Source organism: Zalophus californianus, chromosome 1 (genome assembly GCF_009762305.2).
Source record: "Zalophus californianus isolate mZalCal1 chromosome 1, mZalCal1.pri.v2, whole genome shotgun sequence".
NCBI lineage: Eukaryota > Metazoa > Chordata > Mammalia > Carnivora > Otariidae > Zalophus > Zalophus californianus.
Window position 1 is genome coordinate 36473686 of NC_045595.1, and position 20348 is coordinate 36494033.

Below are 20348 nucleotides of genomic sequence, written 5' to 3' on the forward strand. Positions count from 1 at the left end.
TGATGTTTATAATCCGCTTAACAATGAATGTGGGAATACTGAAAAGCTCTTTGGGAAAACTGTATGATTCAATGGCAGGATGTTTGAATCATCACTTTGAGGTACATATGGGGAGGAGAGGAATTTTTTTTTCATAAATTTATCTTTTAGGTCTTGCCAAAGTGAAGGATGTATTGACATAGGGAAAGAAAAATTTAGACTTAAACATATACCCATATGCAAAAAAATCAGGAATCGGGAGAAACCGAAGTTGAATTGCTGCATATTTTTAGTACAAGGTATCCTCATTATGCAAGTATTTATTATTTAATCTCCCATTTTGAATTGCAAATACTGTTGTAACTTGAAAAGTCACTCAAGATTCATCTATGACAAAATTCCTTTCAAACAAGACCCCCTTCTTAATGGTGCTTTATCCCTTACATCTCAAAATAGTTCTTTTTTTTATTATGTTATGTTAATCACCATACATTACATCATTAGTTTTTGATGTAGTGTTCCATGATTCACTGTTTGCGTATAACACCCAGTGCTCCATGCAGAACGTGCCCTCTTTAATACCCATCACCAGGCTAACACATCCTCCCCCCCTCCTCTCTAGAACCCTCAGTTTAATTTCCAGAGTCCATAGTCTCTCATGGTTCGTCCCCCCCTTCATTCTTAATCAGTCTCTCCCTGCTTGAAAACACCTGAGGGCGCCTGGGTGGCTCAGATGGTTAAGCATCTGCCTTCGGCTCAGGTCATGATCCCAGAGTCCTGGGATCAAGTCCCGAATTGGGCTCCCTGCTCCTTGGGAGCCTGCTTCTCCCTCTCTCTCCCTCTGTCTCTCATGAATAAATTAAAAAAAAAAAAGAAAGAAAACACCTGAAAATGCTACACAAATATGAAATACACCAATTGAAAATTGCTATCACAAATCCTGCAAAATTTTGAGAACTTTATGAATTTGCTGAAATGACAATGGCAAGTTTATGATTCTCATATAAAGGTTCTATCAAGTGAGTATCCGGCACTATTAGACAGGTGAACCACTGGGGAAGAGAAATAGCAGCAAAAATAGGTAAAAGGAATGGATGTGCTAAAACAGAATAATTTGAGTACGTTAGGATTAATGGAGGTTTTGGGAAAACATTTGAATGGAGCAAGTATTTTACAAAAATAATGAGCCTTATAATTTGCTACAAATGACAAGATATAATCAGGCTTTTAATTTTTTAAGAAAATCAATCATATTTTAAATGTTGAAATTTATAGAGATAATTTGCATACATATGCATATTAATTTATGTGATTTTAGACATTGGTGCTGTCAAACTAACATGTGCAAAAGTATTTACCTTTACTGCATAATAATGGACTCCATATGTGGGTAGAGCTTCTACTATTTTCATATACCTACGAAAAATGAATATATATTATAATCTCTTAATAAATTAGAGGATCATTTTGGGAAAAGTGATGTACAGAAATATGATTTGTGGGGCGCCTGGGTGGCTCAGTCAGTTAAGTGTCCAATTCTTGATTTCGGCTCAGATCATGATCTCAGGATCCTGAGATCAAGCCCACGCAGGGCTCTGCACTCAGCGGAGAGTCTGCTTTAGGTTCTCTCTCCCTCTCTCTTTGCCCCTCCCCCTGCTCGCTCACTCTCTCTCAAATAAATAAATAAATCTTAAAAAAAAGAAAAGAAAAGAAACACAATTTGTGTCTACTTTCCTCATTACAACCATGGCTAATGCCTCTGACTAAAGTAGAAATAGAATAAGCCATTCTAGGGAGTAATATATTTTACCTTACCCAAATCTTAGGAAGTTGCTAACAAAACTTCAATTCCCAAAAGCTATAAGAAATGTTATTTTCTGCATATTAAGATTTCTATGTCTTAGAAACATATTCTAGTATGTTTCTGTACCATAAACCCAAACTGCAAGTATTTTTAAAACTAAGCACCAAACTAAGCACTTAATGCAAAGCAATGAGAACAACTTTTGGGTCATGCTCATAACAAGTAAAAAGTAAAGCAATTGTAGGCCACCTAGCTGGCTCAGTCAGCAGACCATATGGCTCTTGATCTTGGGATTGTGAGTTGGAGTGCCATGTTGGGCCTAGAAATTACATACATACGTACATACATATAGTCAAAAAAATAAATTGTCAAAAAAAAATAAAGTGATTCCATTTACTGATTGTGGTAAACTCTTAGAAATATCTACTTAACTCTTAGGTCTAAACTCTAAGAAATATGTACCTAAAAAGGATGAATTTTATTGTATATCAAACTGATTTTAAAAAATATACCCCTCCAGGGTGCCTGGGTGGCTCAGTTGGTTAAGCGACTGCCTTCGGCTCAGGTCATGATCCTGGAGTCCCGGGATCGAGTCCCGCGTCGGGCTCCCTGCTCAGCGGGGAGTCTGCTTCTCCCTCTGACCCTCTTCCCTCTCATGTGCTCTCTCTCTCTCATTCTCTCTCTCAAATAAATAAATAAAATCTTTAAAAAAATACCCCTCCAAATAAAAATTAAAACAATGATTTCTCCATTTACTCCATTTACTATTTCTAATCAACAAATATTGACTGTGTACTTCTAAGGTTTTATGGAGTGAAATAAAATTGTGTAAGACTTCCTCTCTGCTCACAAAGAATTGAGGTTCCTGTTTAGTACAAGTGGGCTTTTTAATGACAATTTGAATATCAATTGCTCTGGGTTTTGTAATCAATAATTTGGGATGCTTTTTTAAAAAGTAAATGGCCTGTATGTAAAATGTGCCAGCAACATGCAGCAAATACACTGCACAACCAAGATTCTAACAAAGTGAGATGGATTACAGTCTAGAGCCTTAACCACCAAGTTAGTCTCTTACTTGGAGCCACAACCATAATGATCACGGGAAGTAAAAGGACTCTGCATTTAAACAAGGACACTTCATAACATGCTCATTAGCCTAACCTAAAATCCTTCAGGGAAATTGTTACTCCTCGTTTCCCACCCCCGCAGAAAACAAGCACCACGAGTTAAAATGTCAAGGATTCAACTTCCGGACCGCTCATTTTTGATTTCTGCCTTGAAGACCACAGAAGGTGGGCCGTGATAAAAAGGCGATTAGTGCAAGAGGTAGAGGTCGTAAGGGAGATCTATACACTGACTAGGGGAAATGCGGTCTCTAAGTCCTTACTTCAGTTCTCACATGCTCTGAGCGATATTCAGTGGGTTTTTAAAAGAACTTCTATGGCCGTAAAAGTTATTCTACAATTACTACAGCAATAATGCTATATTCATTTAATAATTTTAAAATTATAAAATTATAAATTTAGTTCTTATAATTTTAAAACTTTAACGTAGCTTGTGGACTGTTGTTAATAAATGGATGGTGGGGTGCCTGGATGGCTCAGTCGCTTAAGCCTCAGACTCTTGGTTTCGGTTCAGGTCATGATCTCAAAATCCTGGAATCAGGCCCTGCGTCAGGGCTCCCCGCTGATTTTAATAAATCTTAAAAAAAAATAAATAAATGGGTGGTAACTCTGTAAGTCTAAAATGCAGAGATATATCACTGGTCTGTTCTTGGTAGCATGCAGACATAGATTATCCAACACCAACACTGTATGCTCTACTCAAAGTAGAGTCGCAAACTAGGCAACCAAACATGGCCTCCAGATAGGTTTTGTTTGGCTTGCGTTGTAATAAAATTTTCTTAAAATTACTATGCAATGTTTAAAATTGGATTTTAAAAATCAGAATTTCCAGCTTTTCTTAGAAATATCAGGTCTGATAGCTTTAGGCCTGATTTCTGAGACTGAATCACCTTGCCTCTACTCAGGACAACAGCTTTCCAGTTTACTTCAGTCCCCACCACTCCCTATTGTCCTACACTTGGCCTAAATTTCTGTTTTGCTACCTGCCTGACACTGGATGATATCTGAATTAATAACACCAGCTATGGAATGACTCAAGGCATTTTATAATTCATAGCAAGGCTTTTCTAACCAGATGGGGACGATATACACACAAACTACACAATAGAAATCATTTTCAGATGATTTCTTCAAACAGAAGACATTAAAATTCTATCTAAGCAAAAGGAAAGACAGATACTTACTGAACCACCGCTTGACCCCGAGTCAGACCTTTGATTTTCAAATAATGCTCAATTACCCTGTCCTCACTGTAAAACAAGGAAATGAGAAATATGGCGTGCATGATTATATGAGGTACAGACCCAGTTTCAAGACTCTCAGCTGGCTTGTTGAGAAACTTGAGAATAAAGACCTTCACCAACTTGTTTGGGAGATAGAAGCTGGCTGATTTGAGTTTCTGTAGGACATGGATTCCTGAACCTCAGACATTTGGCTACTATCATGAATTTTTATTTATATTTTATATGATATATAAATATATCAATACTTTTAAAAACAATTTATTGGAAAAGGAAAGATAATATCAATTTATCATATGAAAAACTGGTATTTTTCATAATTGGGATATAAAATACAAAATATTATTATTAAATACTAATTAGTGAGCCTTGCTAGGGAAATTAAATGGCTTAAAAAAAAGAGATCAGCATGTGTTAGTTATTAAAGGCATTTTCCTTAAATTATCCACAAAGATTTAGAAAGGATTAAAACTGTTCTGAGTCTGGTGTGCAATCCAAAATACTCTCTTGTCACTCGCTACCTGGGGCACACTGCTTTCAGAGAAAACCCTTCATTATTGTCCCAATATAAAACTTGTTGACTAGAGGGGCACCTGGCTGGCTCAGTCAGTAGAAAATGTGACTCTTGATCTTGGGGTCATGAGTTCAACCCCTACACTGGGGGTAGAGATTACTTAGTAAAAAAAAAAAAAGTTAAAAAAAAAAAAGCCAAACTTGTTGACTAGAAAGGCAAGAACTAGGCTACAGTCTTTCACCTGTGATGTCAGCTACTGTACCCTACTTACAGAGACCCGTCATATCTCAAGTATAACCTAGAAGGGTAAATGTTTTTATCTCTACACAACCAGTAATCAGTGGTAAATGGTCTTTGTTTTTTTTTTTCTTAAGAAACTATCACTTAACAAGGATTTGTTTGGAAGATTCCAGACTCAGGAAGCAATGTAGTCTCAGGACTCACTTTTGCTCTTTCTGTGGGAACTGCATTTCATCTTTCCTATTAAAGCTATTCATGTTGAATATTTATTTTGTAATCAGTTTTTCAGTGGAAAAGAAAACTATCTTCAGGATTCAGAGCCATAAGTCAAGGAAACTGTATTTAAAGGGGATGTAACTAATTCAAAGGGGGAAATAAGTACTTTTCTAGGAAAAATGCTGTAAGGAAAATGGGTACTATGGATTTATTAAAATAGAAACAAATAGAACGACTTGAAATGTACAACAATTTTTGGCCACAGAAGACACTTCTGATCAGTCAGGTCATTTCTGGCCATTAAGAAAACCTCCATCCAAGGAAATCTGTATTTTATAACATGTATATTACACTCTGCTAGATTAAGGCCACATTACACAGCGACTGCACACGTAGTGAGCATTATGTTTACTTAAAATCACTCTCTACAGACCTTTAACACATGTGAATGAGAAGGCAAGTAGCCACACTTCACAAATGACTACAATCTTAGTATGATGATCTCCAGTAGCTTTGGCAAGACCCTTTCACGGAAAGGATCAAGGTCTACTTATAGTCACTCTGATGCATGTGATGGGCTATTTGATACTTTCTTCACTTATGTTTCTTTTAATTTCTTGAAAAGCATGCAGTTCTCAATGGAGGCTATGATATCAAGGTCACCTGTTGTCTTGCTCTGGCTTACCAGTAAGCAAGGGATGGATGCTCCTGAAGAGTTTTGGTTGGAAAGGCTGGTAGGGTCTTTAAATCTTTCCTGGCATTTTCATCACTGAAAAGAAGAGGAATACAGTAATGTCAGTCACCATTATCTAAAATATCATCCAAGCTAGTGACCAGAGAAAATCTGATAAATAACTACAGTATAGTGGGCTCTAGCCAAGTATTGTCAGTACACACATAAGGCTATGGATTCAATTAGAAATAGCCGCCAACTGAACCCCCCAAGCCATCTGATATTTTGAAGTTTTTATAAAGACCAAAAAAATTAAAATAACAGTATTCAAGTGCCATAATCCTATTTTCCTTACTCTCCTGATAAACTTGCAGCCATTTTCATTGTAGATTTCCTATGTGTATCTATTCTATTACATAATTATTATAATTGTGGATATTCCATTTTTATATAGCATTCTTCAAATTTCGTTACATATTTCTCTATGTTCCTATAGCACCCTCATAATGATCTTTAGCGCCAACATAATATTGTTGGAATATAGGTTATCATAAAAACCACCCGTGGTATCACCAATTTTTCATAATAGATGTCAATTCAATAAAAAGTTTATAGAGGGGCACCTGGGTGGCTCAGTAGATTAAGTGTCTGCCTTTGGCTCAGGTCATGATCCCAGGGTCCTGGGATCAAGCTCTACAATGGGCTTGCCGCTAAGTGGGGAGTCTGCTTCTCCCTCTCCCTCCGCCCCTCCCCGTAGATCATGGGCACTCTCTCCCTCTCTCAAATAAATAAATAAAATCTTTAATAAAAGATTTAATAAAAAATTTTTATTTATTGGGGCTCCTGGGTGGCTCAGTCGTTAAGCAGCTGCCTTCGGCTCAGGTCATGATCCCAGGGTCCTGGGATCGAGCCCTGCATTGGGCTCCCTGCTCGGCGGGAAGCCTGCTTCTCCCTTCCCCACTCCCCCTGCCTGTGTTCCCTCTCTCACTGGGTCTCTCTCTGTCAAATAAATAAGTAAATAAATAAAATCTTTAAAAAAATCTTTATTTAGTTGAGAGAGAAAGATAGCAAGAGAGAACATGAGCAGGGAGGAGAGGGAGAAGCAGGTTCCCTGCGAGCAGGGAGCCCGACACTGGGCTTGATCCTAGGACCCTGAGACCGTGACTTGAGCCAAAGACAGATGCTTAACCGACTGAACCACCCAGGCGCCCCAAATAAATAAAATCTTTTTTAAAAAGTGCATATAGACTTTTCTATTACTTGTTGGTTATTTCCTTACCACACTCTGAAATTAAAAAATCAAGTTGGCCAACTAGAAATCACCTGAACAGAAGATGACGTGAAAATGTATTTGTAATGAAACTCACGCTATTGCTCAAATTGCATCAAGTAAACTAAAAACATACTTCGTGTAAGGTTGGCTATTATCTCATTATAAAATGGCAAAATTCTAGTTGTCAAAAGAGAGGGGTGTGGGAGTGCCTAGCTGGCTTAGTTGGTAGAACATATGACTCTTGATCTTGGGAATGTGAGTTCAAGGCCCATGTTGGGTGTATAGAGCTTACTTAAAAATTAAAAAGAGGCAGAGAGAGAGAGAGAGAGAGAGAGAGAGAGAGGGGTGTGGTCTTTATAGAACTTAATAGAAGGAAGAACAGGTAATATAACCCAGTCATAGCTGGCCTACACAGTATGAGAGAAAATACTCTCAAAAACTGCCCCAAGTATTTAAGAAGGTAGTCTGTGAGAAAACAGACATGACTTTCTGGGGTCTATCAGAGCTTCAGATAAGTATATAAAGAGCTACTCAAAATCCTGACCAAACTGGTGTCCATCTAACAGCACATTGGTAATTCTTTTCCTCCTACTTTCCACTGTTTCATATTTTTACCATGACCCATCCTTTGTTGAGAGCCAGGCATCCTGCAACACACTTTCTTTTTTTTAGATTTATTTATTTATTTGAGAGAGAGAAGGAGAAAGAGCAGGGGGAGGGGCAGGGAGAGGGAGAATCTCAAGCAGACTCCCCACTGAGTGCGGAGCCCAATGCGGGACTCGATCTCATGACCCTGAGATCATGACCTGAGCCAAAATCAAGAGCTGGATGCTTAAACGACTAAGCAACTCAGGCGACCCCATGCAACACACTTCCTAAGTCATTATTTACCTCATAGTTCTCATCACAACTTTTTCCATGTGGTAGGTACTATTATTATCCATGCTTTACAGGCAAGAGAGGTTTCCAGAGGCTAAGCCACTCCTCAATGTCTCACAGCAACTGTGTAGGGAAGCCAGAAAGCAGACCCAGTCTACTTGGCTTTAAAGGATAAGACCATAACCTGCTTCCTTGACAGACTCTCAGAACAGTGTCCCAAAGAGCCAACGCACACCTTCTCATTTTGGCAAGGCATAGCTCCCCTGCACCCTCACCTGCTAGTTACAAATGAAAACACTGAACCAATGAATTTCAGGAGGCATCATTCATGCATTTTCACATTAGCTTCCCTGGGGTTTGCCCCAGCGATTCGCACTGGAAGAGATGAACCCCCAACTGGAGGACCAAACACAACCTAAGGTGAATCTCCTCCCAAAGCATTCATTCAACACTCACAGATCAATTGTTAGAGATGAATCTGGGGAACCAAGCATGGCCTGCAGATAGGTTTTATTTGACCCACATTGTCCTGTGCTGTATTAGAAATTGCTCACTCCTGTCACCGGATCAGGCTTGGGTGTAAGTGGTTCTCCTTCTATGTCTACAGAAATTTTGTCTTTTGCCTTTACCCTCACATTTCCTGACCGTGCTACAAGGCAATCAAGTGAACCCAATGAGCAAACTGTACATACGCTTACTGTCTTTCAGTAAGAACAGAGAGTTGAGTGTTACCTAGCTTGGAGACACTATGATTTGTACCTGTCAACATTACATTTCAAAATGAAGGCTGTGGCCCTTCCTAAAGGGGAAAGATCCAGCTTTACAAATTACTACAGGAAATAAAAAGTCTCTTGGCTCCTGTTCTTATGTAAGGATAAATCTCTCTATTCATTTGAAATCTAAGCAGTAAGCCTTAACCACATTGACAGTCTTGGAAAACAGGTTTGGACTTCCTGAAAACCAAATATACCACAATCCAATTTATTCATGTTAAAGGTCAACTGTCAACTCCCAGTAATGATATTTATTTTTCTTAATAATTTCTTTTATGCTCTGTCCTTCAAATCCCATTTCCTTTTTCAAAGAAGTTGGCTTATGAGTTTTTTATGAAGGGCAAATACATGTATATATTCTAAAATGATAGGCTAAGGACAACACTTTTTGCTATTCATCATCACCAACAATTACATATCTATTATTATCTTCTGGGTCCATGTGAACTATATGCTATGTTCCAAGAACTTAGCCTAGCACTCAGTTACCTCTTTGGGTTATAGTTAATTTTGTGGCAATCAAGACCTCACTAGAGTAGAAGCTGCTATTCACTGTAACTTCATTTATTCTTTTAGGAAGTATGTACTGGGTATATATTGCACACTAGTATATAGAAGCAAAAGAGAGAGGAGAAGGGACAGAAGTAAGGGAGAGATTTTATCCATCATTCTGTTCACTGAGCTCATAGTTGAGAATAAACGGGAGGAAAAAAAAAAGATAGAATAAAAGGGAGGTTTGAAGTTGTGGCCCCTTAACAAGGCTTTAGTTCCTGTGTCCTCAAAGCACCAGCATCTCACAACACTGAGATTTTTCTAGCATTTATTACATGCTTGGTAAACACCAGCAACTTACATGTTAGTGCCTAACTAAAGAAACAGCTCTGTGTTTCAACAGAAGAAAATTACTCCCTGTGTTGAATTTATTGAAAGATAAACTCTGCTCTTTGACATGTCATCTTTTCAAGGAATTTTTTTTCTTTTCTTTTCTTCTTAAGATTTATTAATTTATTTTAGAGAAGGGGGTTGGAGATCTCAAGCAGACTTCCTGCTGAGGGTGGAGCCTGGCACGGGGCCAGATCCCAGGACCCTGAGATCATGATCTGAGCTGAAATCAAGAGTCGGCCACCCACCCACTGAACCGCCCAGGCACCCTTCAAGGAACTGTCAAGAGTAATTTTAACTATACAATAGTCACCCCCCTCATCCACGGGGGATACACTCCCAGACCCCCAGTAGATATCTGAAACTGTAGATAGTACCAAACCCTACATACTATGTTTTTTTTCTATATATACATACCCATGATAAAGTTTAATTTGTAAATTAGGCATAGTAAGAGATTAAAAACAATAATAATAAAATAGACAACAAAGTACCGTAATAAAACTTATGTGGATGCTGTCTTTCTCTAAAAATACCTTATTGTCCTGTACTCACCATTCTCCATATGACGATATGCGATGAGAAAATGCCCCCGTGAGGAGATGCAGTAAGGGGAATGATGTAGGTGTTGTGACCTAGTGTTAGGCTACTATGGACCTTCTGATGATCTGTCAGGAGGAGGATCATCTGCTCCCAGACCACGGGTAACTGAAACCGTGGAAAGTGAACCCGCAGGTAAGGGGGGGACTACAATTAGAACCACCCCAGTTATAAGATGTGATAAGATGTTCTTCATCTGGATGTGGGGGTTGAATAAATAGTACCAAAGATCAATCATGGGCCAGTATCCTAAATAACAAGTATTCACTCACTAAGACCTTTCTGGGGTACTGATCAATTTCCGGGAAGCAACTAAAATGTGCATTAATAGGGTTAATAGCTTAGGGTTCATTTTAAGCAGAGTTTAGACTACTTTAAAAGGAGTATACTTGAACAGGTGGAGCCCAAGGGATTTGGGGGCAGTGCACCTATTCTGAATAATACTGTAATGACATACATAACATTATGCATTTGTCAAAATTTATAAACTTGTACAACACGGACTGAATCCTAACTTAACTACGGACTTCAGTTAATAATGATGTCATAATACTAATTCAATTGTAACAAATGTGCCCTACTAATGCAAGATGTTAATAGTAGGAGAACCTGTCAGGCATGGGACATGGAAGGGGAAAGAAAGAGAGGGTAGATGGGAACTCTCTGTACTTTCCGCTCAAATTTTCTGGAAACCTAAAACTGCTCTAAAATAATAAAGTATATTAATTCAGAAAAGATAGAAAAAGAAAGAAATGCACTTTAGATTAGTGGCTTTTAACCTGGGCAGCTTTTCTCCTAAGGGGGCATTTAGCAATGTCTTAAGACTTCTTTTTTTAAAGATTTTATTTATTTATTTATTTATTTGAGAGAGAGCAAGAGAGAGAAAGAGCATAAGTGGGGGAGAGGGGCAAGGGGAGAGGGAGAAGCAGACTCCCCAGTGAGTAGGCAGCCCTATGCGGGGCTCAATCCCAGGACCCCGGGATCATGACCTGAGCCAAAGACAGATGCTTAACTGACTAAGCCACCCAGGTGCCCCATTAAAACATTTATTTTAAAGACTTTTTTAAAGATTTATTTTTTTTTAAGTAACCTCTACAGCCAGTGTGGGGCTCGAACTTACAACCCTGAGATCAAGAGTTGCATGCTCCACTGACTGAGCCAGCAGGGCGCCCCTTAAGACATGCTTCATAGTCACAGTTGAAGAGAGGCGTTACTGGCATCTGCTGAGGAGAGGCCAGGATGCTGTTGTACATCCTACAATACACAGGACAGAGCCCCAACAACAAAGAATTATCCTGCCCAAAATGTTAGCAATGTTGTTTTGAGAAACCCTGACTTGAATTATTACAAAATTTTTGATAATTCAACCCTAAAACTTCTAATTGTATCTTTTAGACCTAAAGAATTTCTCTCGTTCACTCTTAGACTATAGATATCAGAACACAAATACAGCTTAGATACAAATGCCTATCAGGAGCCAAGTGAGACAGGCATTAGACATTCAACTATCTAAGCTAGTGGATGGGGTGGCTGGGTGATAGACATTGGGGAGGGCATGTGCTATGGTGAGCGCTGTGAATTGTGCACGACTGTTGAATCATAGATCTGTACCTCTGAAACAAATAATGCAATATATGTTAAGAAAAAGAAAAAGAAGAAGAAGATAGCAGGAGGGGAAGAATGAAGGGGGGGAATCGGAGGGGGAGACAAACCATGAGAGACTGTGGACTCTGAAAAACAAACTGAGGGTTCTAGAGGGGAGGGGGGGATGGGTTAGCCTGGTGATGGATATTAAAGAGGGCACGTTCTGCATGGAGCACTGGGTGTTATGCACAAACAATGACTCATGGAACACTACATCAAAAACTAATGATGTAATGTATGGTGATTAACATAACAATAAAAAATTTAAAGAAAAAAAAACAGGCAAGTCAGAGTCAGCATTAGAAACAAGAACACCAGGAGCCTGGGTGGCTCAGTCAGTTAACATCCTGCCTTTGGCTCAAGTCAGAGAGTTGTGCGCGTGCGCGCATGCACTCTCTCTCCCTCTCAAGCGAATAAGCAAAATCTTAAAAAAAAAAAAAGAAGAAGAATAAACACAATGAGGAATGATAGGGACTATGAAGAAAAGAAAACATTGTCCATTTGAAGTATTACTTAGGATACAGACTTGACTTGACCATATGTGACAGAGATCAACATTTTAATTAATTTCTCTTTATCTAAAGTCAGACCTAGAAGGGTGTGAATATTCAGGGACCCAAACTCTTCTCTTGTTGCTTCATCATCGCTGGGGTGTTGCTATCCTTCACATGGTCCCAGACAGCCCCATCACTGAGTCCACATTTCAGCCATCAGGCAGGGGAACAACAATGAGGGAGGACAAACCCATTATTTAGGGGCAGAACATGAAATCTGCTCACTTTCCCTAAGTTTCTTGGCCAGAACAATCATATGGCTATCCTTAATTCACAGGACACTGCAATATGTAGTCTTTATTTGGGGCAGCACATGTCTAGCTAAAAATTCTAATGATATAGAAAAAAGAGATTGGATACAGGGGAAAACACAATCTGACTCCAATGCTGATAGGGAGCCACCACTTAGACCCATGTAATTTCTGCCATGTGGGTATACGGATCCACTATTGCCTAGTGATTACATTTTTGCCCAACAATTAAGGCAAAAATCTCAGAGTTTTATGTAAGATATCGAAATTTTAAAATACTGCCTCCACCAAGAAATAAACAAAAAACAAAAATAAAAACTAAAACACTGTGCAGGCCATATAAAACATATTGAGGACCATCACTATTGCTTTGCAATTTGTGACATAAGCTATTAGTTTCGAATGGATAGGGAGATGCTTTCTCAGTTCCTCAATTTGGTTTCCAGTTTTAAAAAATGTATTAAGAGTGCAAATTGTCAGTAGTGCAAAAATAAAAGAGATGCATAAGTGATTTTTGACAAATGTGGAATCTGGACCACATCCCAAATGATTATATTCTTAGGAAAGAACAAAGCCTTATTTTTTTGTATTAGAAAAGGTTCCTATCGTCCCTCCACATTTAGTCATTTGTGCTGTGGCAGAAACATCCTTTCCTTGTGAATATATAACATCACTTTCCCATAAGAACCCATTTAATAGCCCATTTCTAACAAGCCACCACAGATATTGAGATAATTGAGCTGTGAACATTAGCTATCAACATTAAAAGAGAGTCCCAGAAGGACCCAAAGATGGCTGAGACAGGCAACCTAGCAGAAAAATGGGTTAAACCTTTCAACAGTGCACAGAAGTAGAAATCCTGTGGCCAACAGAATCAAGTGTTCAGCTTCATAAGTACGCAGGAAAAAAACACAAATTAAACCCTCAATGAATCACCGCCACGTACCAGACTGCCAAACTTAAAACTCTGGCAATATCTAGTCTACATGAAGGTGTAGGGCAATAGAAACTCCCATCTATTGCTAGTGGGAATGTTAATTGGTATGATCACTTTGGAAATTTGCATACCCTATACACAGAGATCCTTTCTTAGGTATATCCCTAGAGAAACTTAGGCAAAAAAATAAGCTTTATAGCAGCATTGTTCACAAGACAAATAAGGCGGGTGGGGGGGGGTGGAGAGCTAAATGGCTGATGGGTATTAAGGAGGGCACTGGTGATGAGCACTGGGTGTTGTACGTATGTGATGAATCACTAAATTCTCCTCCTAAAACCAGTATTACACTATATGTAAACCAACTAGAATTTAAATAAAAACTTGAAACAAACAACTAAAACCCAAGAAGACAAATAAAGGCAACAAGCTAAGTATCTCATAACAACAGGAATGATAGAACTGTAGTATATTCAGACAATGGAATACCATACAGCAAAGACACTAGAGCTTCACACAACATGATGAAACTCACAAATAGTAAGCAAAGAAGCAAGACTCAAATTAATATATACATCACAATCCCATGTCCTACAATAAGCAAAATAGGGGCACCTAGGTGGCTCAGTTGGTTTAGCTTCTGCCTTCGGCTGGGGTCATGATCTCGGGGTCCTGGGACTGAGCCCCATGTTGGGCTCCCTACTTAGACTCCCTCCAACTCATGCTTTCTCTCTCTCTCTCAAATAAAAATCTTAAAAAAAATAAAATAAGGAAAATGAAACTAGAGATTCATATTTAGGTGATAAAAGTAGAAAGCAAAACAAGAAAATATGTACCATAGAGTCAGCACCTCTGGTGAAAGAGGATTTTATTGAAATGGGGAGGGGCATGGTACACAATGGGGGGATGGGGTGGGGTCCTGGCAACATTCCTCCCTGGGTGTGGGTATGTAACTGCACATTCTCTGATTTGTTCTTTAAACCAAACATACGTGTTTTATGCTTTCTTCTGCGTGATATAATTCACATCAAAAATGACATCCAATGTGGCTAGCGGGTGGGGAGTAAGGTGCTGTAGCGCAGCCCGCTCCCTGCCCTTTAGAGGAGAAGAGCTGCAGCGCTGACTAAAGCAAGAGGTCTAACTGATGAACCACAAAGTGAATCCACCAGGGTGTTAGAAACACTGGCACATTATTCTAAGGTTAATCCTGATCATTTTCAGAGTTCGGGACCAAGAAAGATTTCATGTCTGAGCAGACTGACAGTAGCTGAGTGCTGATTTGTTCACCCTCTGAAGAATCCAGCCCGGGGAATTTGCCTGGGAGCTGGAGGCCACGTGGATCCGCTGAGCTTGCAGGGGCAGCCAGGTCTGGCTTCAGCATAGCCGGCCCCTCCGGGCTGGCAGGCTGGCAGGCTGGCAGGCTGGCCGGCAGGTAGAATCCAGAGGGAGGGCTCAAAAGCAGCTGGGAGGTGAGCAGCCCTGGATGAAGAGGTCTCTGCCCCAGCACTAAATGCACTCACCCTGACTGGGCGTTCTTGACCTTACTGGCAATGGAAGTGTTATTTTAAAAGATGCACTTGACCAGAATTGCCAAGAGGGACTGATTTCTCCAGGTCCTGGCCAGAGAGAATACCCATAAATCTACAAGACTTGTGACTTCTCAGTAACTAAACCAGGAATTACTTTTCTTCATCGTCTCGGCAGGAATTCAGATGTCACACTGAAGAACATGCTCGTGTTTCCTCTAATGATCTAGGCAGAACGCCTCCATTAGGTATTCCAGATTCCTATTCTGACGGCTTTCTAGAAGGAAGCAGCCCATGGCCCACCATTTCGCCCCTGTAACTACATTTCAGGTGATTCCCTTTGGCATGCTCAAGCCCCCTTTCTTGGGCTGTTGTTCTTCTTCACTGACCTCAAAAGCCCTGGAGGAATGTGCCAACCTCACTCATTTTTTGAGAAAGCCACATGGTTGGCAAAACCGAGGCCACCCTTTGTGTGTGTGGGAGCACTTGTGTGGAAACAGCCACCCCCAGCAAATGTGTGCACCTGTTTGTGGCTAATTGGGAACATGCTCACAGCGACAACCAGCCACCTGCCATTCTGAGGCTGGAGCGCAGGCAATTAGCAAACGGTGGATGCCAGTGTTTTCCAGAGCAGACCAATCGCTGAGGTCCCTTGATGACGGTAGCTGTGTATGCCTGGTGTGAGGGCATCCCTAGGTTTCTAGGACATTTTGAAAAAAAAAAGCCCAACCCCCAAACTTCCCTTTTCCTTTTGAGGCTGAAGCTCTTTCTTACCTGAAACCCAAAGTAAAAGTGCCTAAAAAGCTCATGTTGAATATAATGACCCAAAGGAAATCTTTGTAGCAACTTTACTACACAAAGAAATAAACTAAGCTATTTAAAAAGTACCTTAAGACTGGAGTCTGTTTACCCATATATAATTCAAAACCTGTATTTCATAAAAACGAGCCGGGGGCACCTGGCTGGTTTAGCTGACAGAACATGCAACTCTTGATCTTGGGGTCATGAGTTTGAGCCCCATTATGGGCATAGAAATTACTTAAAAATAATAAATAAATAAATTTATTTTACTTATTTATTTATTTATTAACGAAACACCTATGGGTAGATACAATATATTGCTTAAAAATGCATATGCAAATGTAAAAAATGCTATAGTTAATGCCTATTTGAACACTCAAGATAAAGTCTACCACAGCCTAAATATCATCAGAAATTAAGTAAAGGGGAGAAAAAAGAAATGAAATAAAAAGGTATGAGAAGGGACATCCGGGGGACTTGGGCAAGTTGTCACAGCTGGGAGCTCTATCTACTGCTGTGCTCCATGCAAACTAAAGATTTGCAGTCATTAGGAATTGTGCTAATTAGAAACATTTGCCAGTCTCCCGGCATTGCTCTGTGAAGACCCTGGTGATAAGCCCCTTCCTTATCTAAGCTTGCTCGAGACCGTGCACTTCACTGAAGGACTGGGACATGGTAATGATCATACCAGTTACAGAAAGTGCATTTCATGTCTGTTAAATGGTGTAGTAGGTGCCAACTCACCTACTAAAACATTTGAGCTGGATCCATTGTTTAAGGATGACAGCTTGCTTAACCATGTCATTATTAAAAGGATCTTGGTTACTGTGTATAAACACGGATTTCTTTGACCAATCTACTGGACTGATTAACATTCAGTGATTAGCAGTTTAAGGTATGTTACCAGTTTACTTGGAGTGGTTTTTCGCTGATGCCTTCAAATCACGCTGTTTGAATTTTTTAAAAAAATCACGTTTCTCTCAGTTATTTGGGAACTTGGCTCTCTATGACGAGTCTAGTTTATTAGCTCTTTGATTTAATAACTAGGGAGTTCTAACAGTAAATTTCTTTCTACTAATTCCTAGGTAAGGGGATATTAAAGGTGACAAGCGTAAAGTTACTACATCATAGTCCCCTCACCAGCAAAATCAGTATTATCTCAGAACCTGTTAGAAATGCAAATTAGTGGGGCCTACTCCAGACCTACTGCATCAGAAGGGCTCAAAGGGGGGACCCAGCAATCCGTCTCACAAATGACTTGAGAAGCACTGCAAAAGAGTAACAGAATCCATAGATCATAAAACAAGGAGATTTTCGAAAAAGAGACAGTAATCACCATTTAAAATAGAAAAGAAAGTCCCAGAGGCGTAGGACAGTCTAAGAGGTTAGTTTCAGGAGACTCTAGGGGGCTGACCCAGCAGTGATGCCAAGTGAGCACGTCATTCAGTCCCCAAAAAGAAATGCTTTGAATTTCTCACACTTACTGGGCATTATTAGGTGGCAGAGTTTGGGAGAAAGGCTCTCTCTACAGGTGTCTTATGCCATTATCACCAGATCCCCCATTTCACAGATGTGAAAACTGAAATTTAAGAGCAATTAATTTAAACTCACATAGTAAGAAAGTAGAGATGTGACTCCAAACCTGTGCTTTACCCACTTTGCCTAACTCCTCCAGGTTCTGACCAGAAGGGGAAGGTGGGGTTGGGGGAAGACTTGTCAGTTTAACTTGGGGCTTCAGAATTCATAAATATGGTGGCCACTGACTAGTTCTAGGACAGTGGTAGCTTCTTGGGTGAGGACAGGTAGCTTTTTTAAAACTAGATTAATCTGGATTAGGCAAAACCTGAATTAAGCCGCATAAGAGATCTGAACACAGATAACAAAACTGAGTATGTGTTACCACTCAAGTGTTTCTTGAACCAAACCAACTACAGTCCATGGTTGTCCCCTAACAGCAAAGATATCAAATTTCATCAAAAAGATTTTTTTTTAAAGAGCTACAAAATCAGATCCCAGTCATTTTCAGCAGAATTTTAAAACAGGGCATCCAAACTCACCTGATCCTCACTTCAGGCGAGAAGCCTGACACCTCAACAAGGCTCCTTAAACCACACAAAGTATCCCTCATGCCCCATTTTTTTATACTGACAATATTTCACAGTAAGCTCTCCACTCCTGATGAGTTATCTCTGTTGCAGGAGCCCAAGTCCTGGGAGGAGATGAGGAAGTAAGACCCACGTTGTTACTTTCATTGCCGATTGTATGCAAAGGCAGAAAGCTAGCGCTCCCATTCACTTAATGTAGTCCAATGCCACCACCGATAATGGCAAACAATCAGTATAGAAATAGTGCTTACAGACCCGAGGTAATCTCCTAGTAGCTAAAATGAAGTGCCCTCCTTGCCTCCCACCCCTCCAGACCGAAAGACAGCCAGCCGGTTGGGAGAGCTGAATTCCTTTGGTCCAAACCCTCAGTCCCTGGAGAGGAAACTGGCCTGCCCGCCGAGGTTTGAAGACTTACCAAAGGCTCTGCAGTGAAGTGAGGTGGCGCTAGGTCTAGAACACCAGCAGCGGGTTGGCTGGTTCCCTGGGACTCCAGGTCGGAGCAGCAGAAGGGGGAGAAGGGGAGGAGGAGCCAGAGGGAACTGGAAGGCAGGAGTGGAAGCGGGGAGGGGCCCACAGCACTCCCCTCCCAAGTCACAAGCTCTTTCCATTCTTGGAGTTTCCTCCCCGCCCCATTTAAATGTTTTGGGACCACACCTCCAGCCAAATCCCTGGAGGATTACATAAACCAATCTTCTGGCCTCCTGCAGAAGCTCCGGAGCCCCCACTGCTTCCGGGAACGGGGTGCCCCCCCTCCCACATCTTGAGAAAATGAAGCTCTTTCACTGGGGTTCAAGGTGTGAACATGCATTTCCAGGCTGCCTCTGATCTCCAGCTCCCTCAGACCCCTCAGCTCCTTAGCAGAACAATAAAAGAACCTGGCCTGAAAGGGGACTGTCCTGAGTGTGTGAAGTGCTCGGCATTTTACTTATAGGAACTCACTCAATCCTCATAGCGAACCTAGAGGTAGGCACTATTTCCAATTTATATGCTTTAGAAGAGTCACCTACCTGCCCCCCATCCACTAGAGCTCGTCCATGGGCAGCCAGGACCTGGATACGGGCTACCACAAAGCTTCCACTTAGAAACAAATCAACAGACCAAACAACCAGCTGGCTCTGGACCCGTGATGTGCAGTAATAAGGTTTGGACCGAGAACTGAATTCAGTCCCAAGTTTCTGGGTTGGTAGGATTTTTGTGGCCCTAGATAAACTAACCTTTGTGAGCCTTGGCTTCCTCATTATAAAACTGGGGCCAGTGACCTGTGTTACAGGGTTCTTGGGAAGACAGCAATAGAATACTGTGAAGACACCTGCCTTCACCCAATAAATGTGTTCTTTGCTTTCTGACAGCAGCATGTGAAACCAAAGAGCTTTCCAAACCCTTTATTGCCCCCACTCTCAGACCAGGCTATGGATGGATGATTACCACCAAGAAGAATCCCCAGTGGGTGATCTAGGTTAGAGTTGTCAGATTAAATACTTAGGACACACTTATACTAAAACAAACAAACAAACAAACAAACAAATAAATAGATAAAATTATTCATTGTTGAATCGCTATATTGTGCACCTGAAACTAATATAACACTGTATGTTAGGTGTGGGAATTAACAAAAATATTCATTATCTATATGAAATTCAAATTTAAACGATCATCCTGTATTTTTATTTGCTAAATCTGCCAACCCTCAAGGGTTGGTAATAAATGACACAGGGAAAGAACTCTGGAAACACCTTGCCAAGTCCCAAGTGGTAAGCAGTTTTAGGATTTGTTCAACAGAATCCACTGTAACCGGTTCAAGTTCAGCCTTGAATCCTGCTCTTCCCACATCATGACAAGTCCACGGAATTTGCGTTGGGCCCTCCTTATCTCAGCACTGTACCAAAGATGCAAGAATCTGCTTGTGTTCTTGGTGGGAAACACAAGTGTCCTCTCAGCTTGAATTCTTTTGCCATTGTTTTCGTCTGTGGCCTAACTTGAAACAGAGGACAAATTACTCTGTCCATCTGCATGCTTGATAATGATCAACTGTCAAACTATTTTTTTTTTAAGTCTAGAGAACTTCTAATAATAATGAAAGTGTGATGAGAGGTTTTTCTCAACTGTAGCCAGCTTGCTGAGGATTCTAATCGTGTCTGCTTGGAAACTTCAACTCTCAGAAGAAGGAAAATTCGTAAGAATGACAGGCTGAGAAGCAGGTTAACATGAAATTCTGTAAACATAGTAAAATAAAAAATATTTTACAAATTCACAGGGACAGAAAGTAGAATGGTGGTTGCCAGGTGTGTTTAATGGGCATAACATTTCAGTTTTGTAAAATGAAGAGTTCTGGAGA

At 40.4% G+C, this 20348-nt stretch overlaps 1 protein-coding gene across 5 annotated transcripts in view; it reads right to left on the reverse strand.

The window, feature by feature from the left end:
* The window catches only part of FRMD4B (FERM domain containing 4B), a 319908-nt gene that overhangs the window by 35147 nt on the left and 264413 nt on the right, over positions 1-20348 (reverse strand). For all 5 annotated transcript variants that reach the window (XM_027585166.2, XM_027585168.2, XM_027585165.2 and 2 more), the window contains 3 exons: positions 5804-5887; positions 4092-4157; positions 1338-1395 (listed from right to left, as the gene is read on the reverse strand). In XM_027585166.2, coding sequence (XP_027440967.2) covers positions 1338-1395; positions 4092-4157; positions 5804-5887 — 208 coding nt within the window. The remainder of the gene's footprint in view (positions 1-1337; positions 1396-4091; positions 4158-5803; positions 5888-20348) is intronic.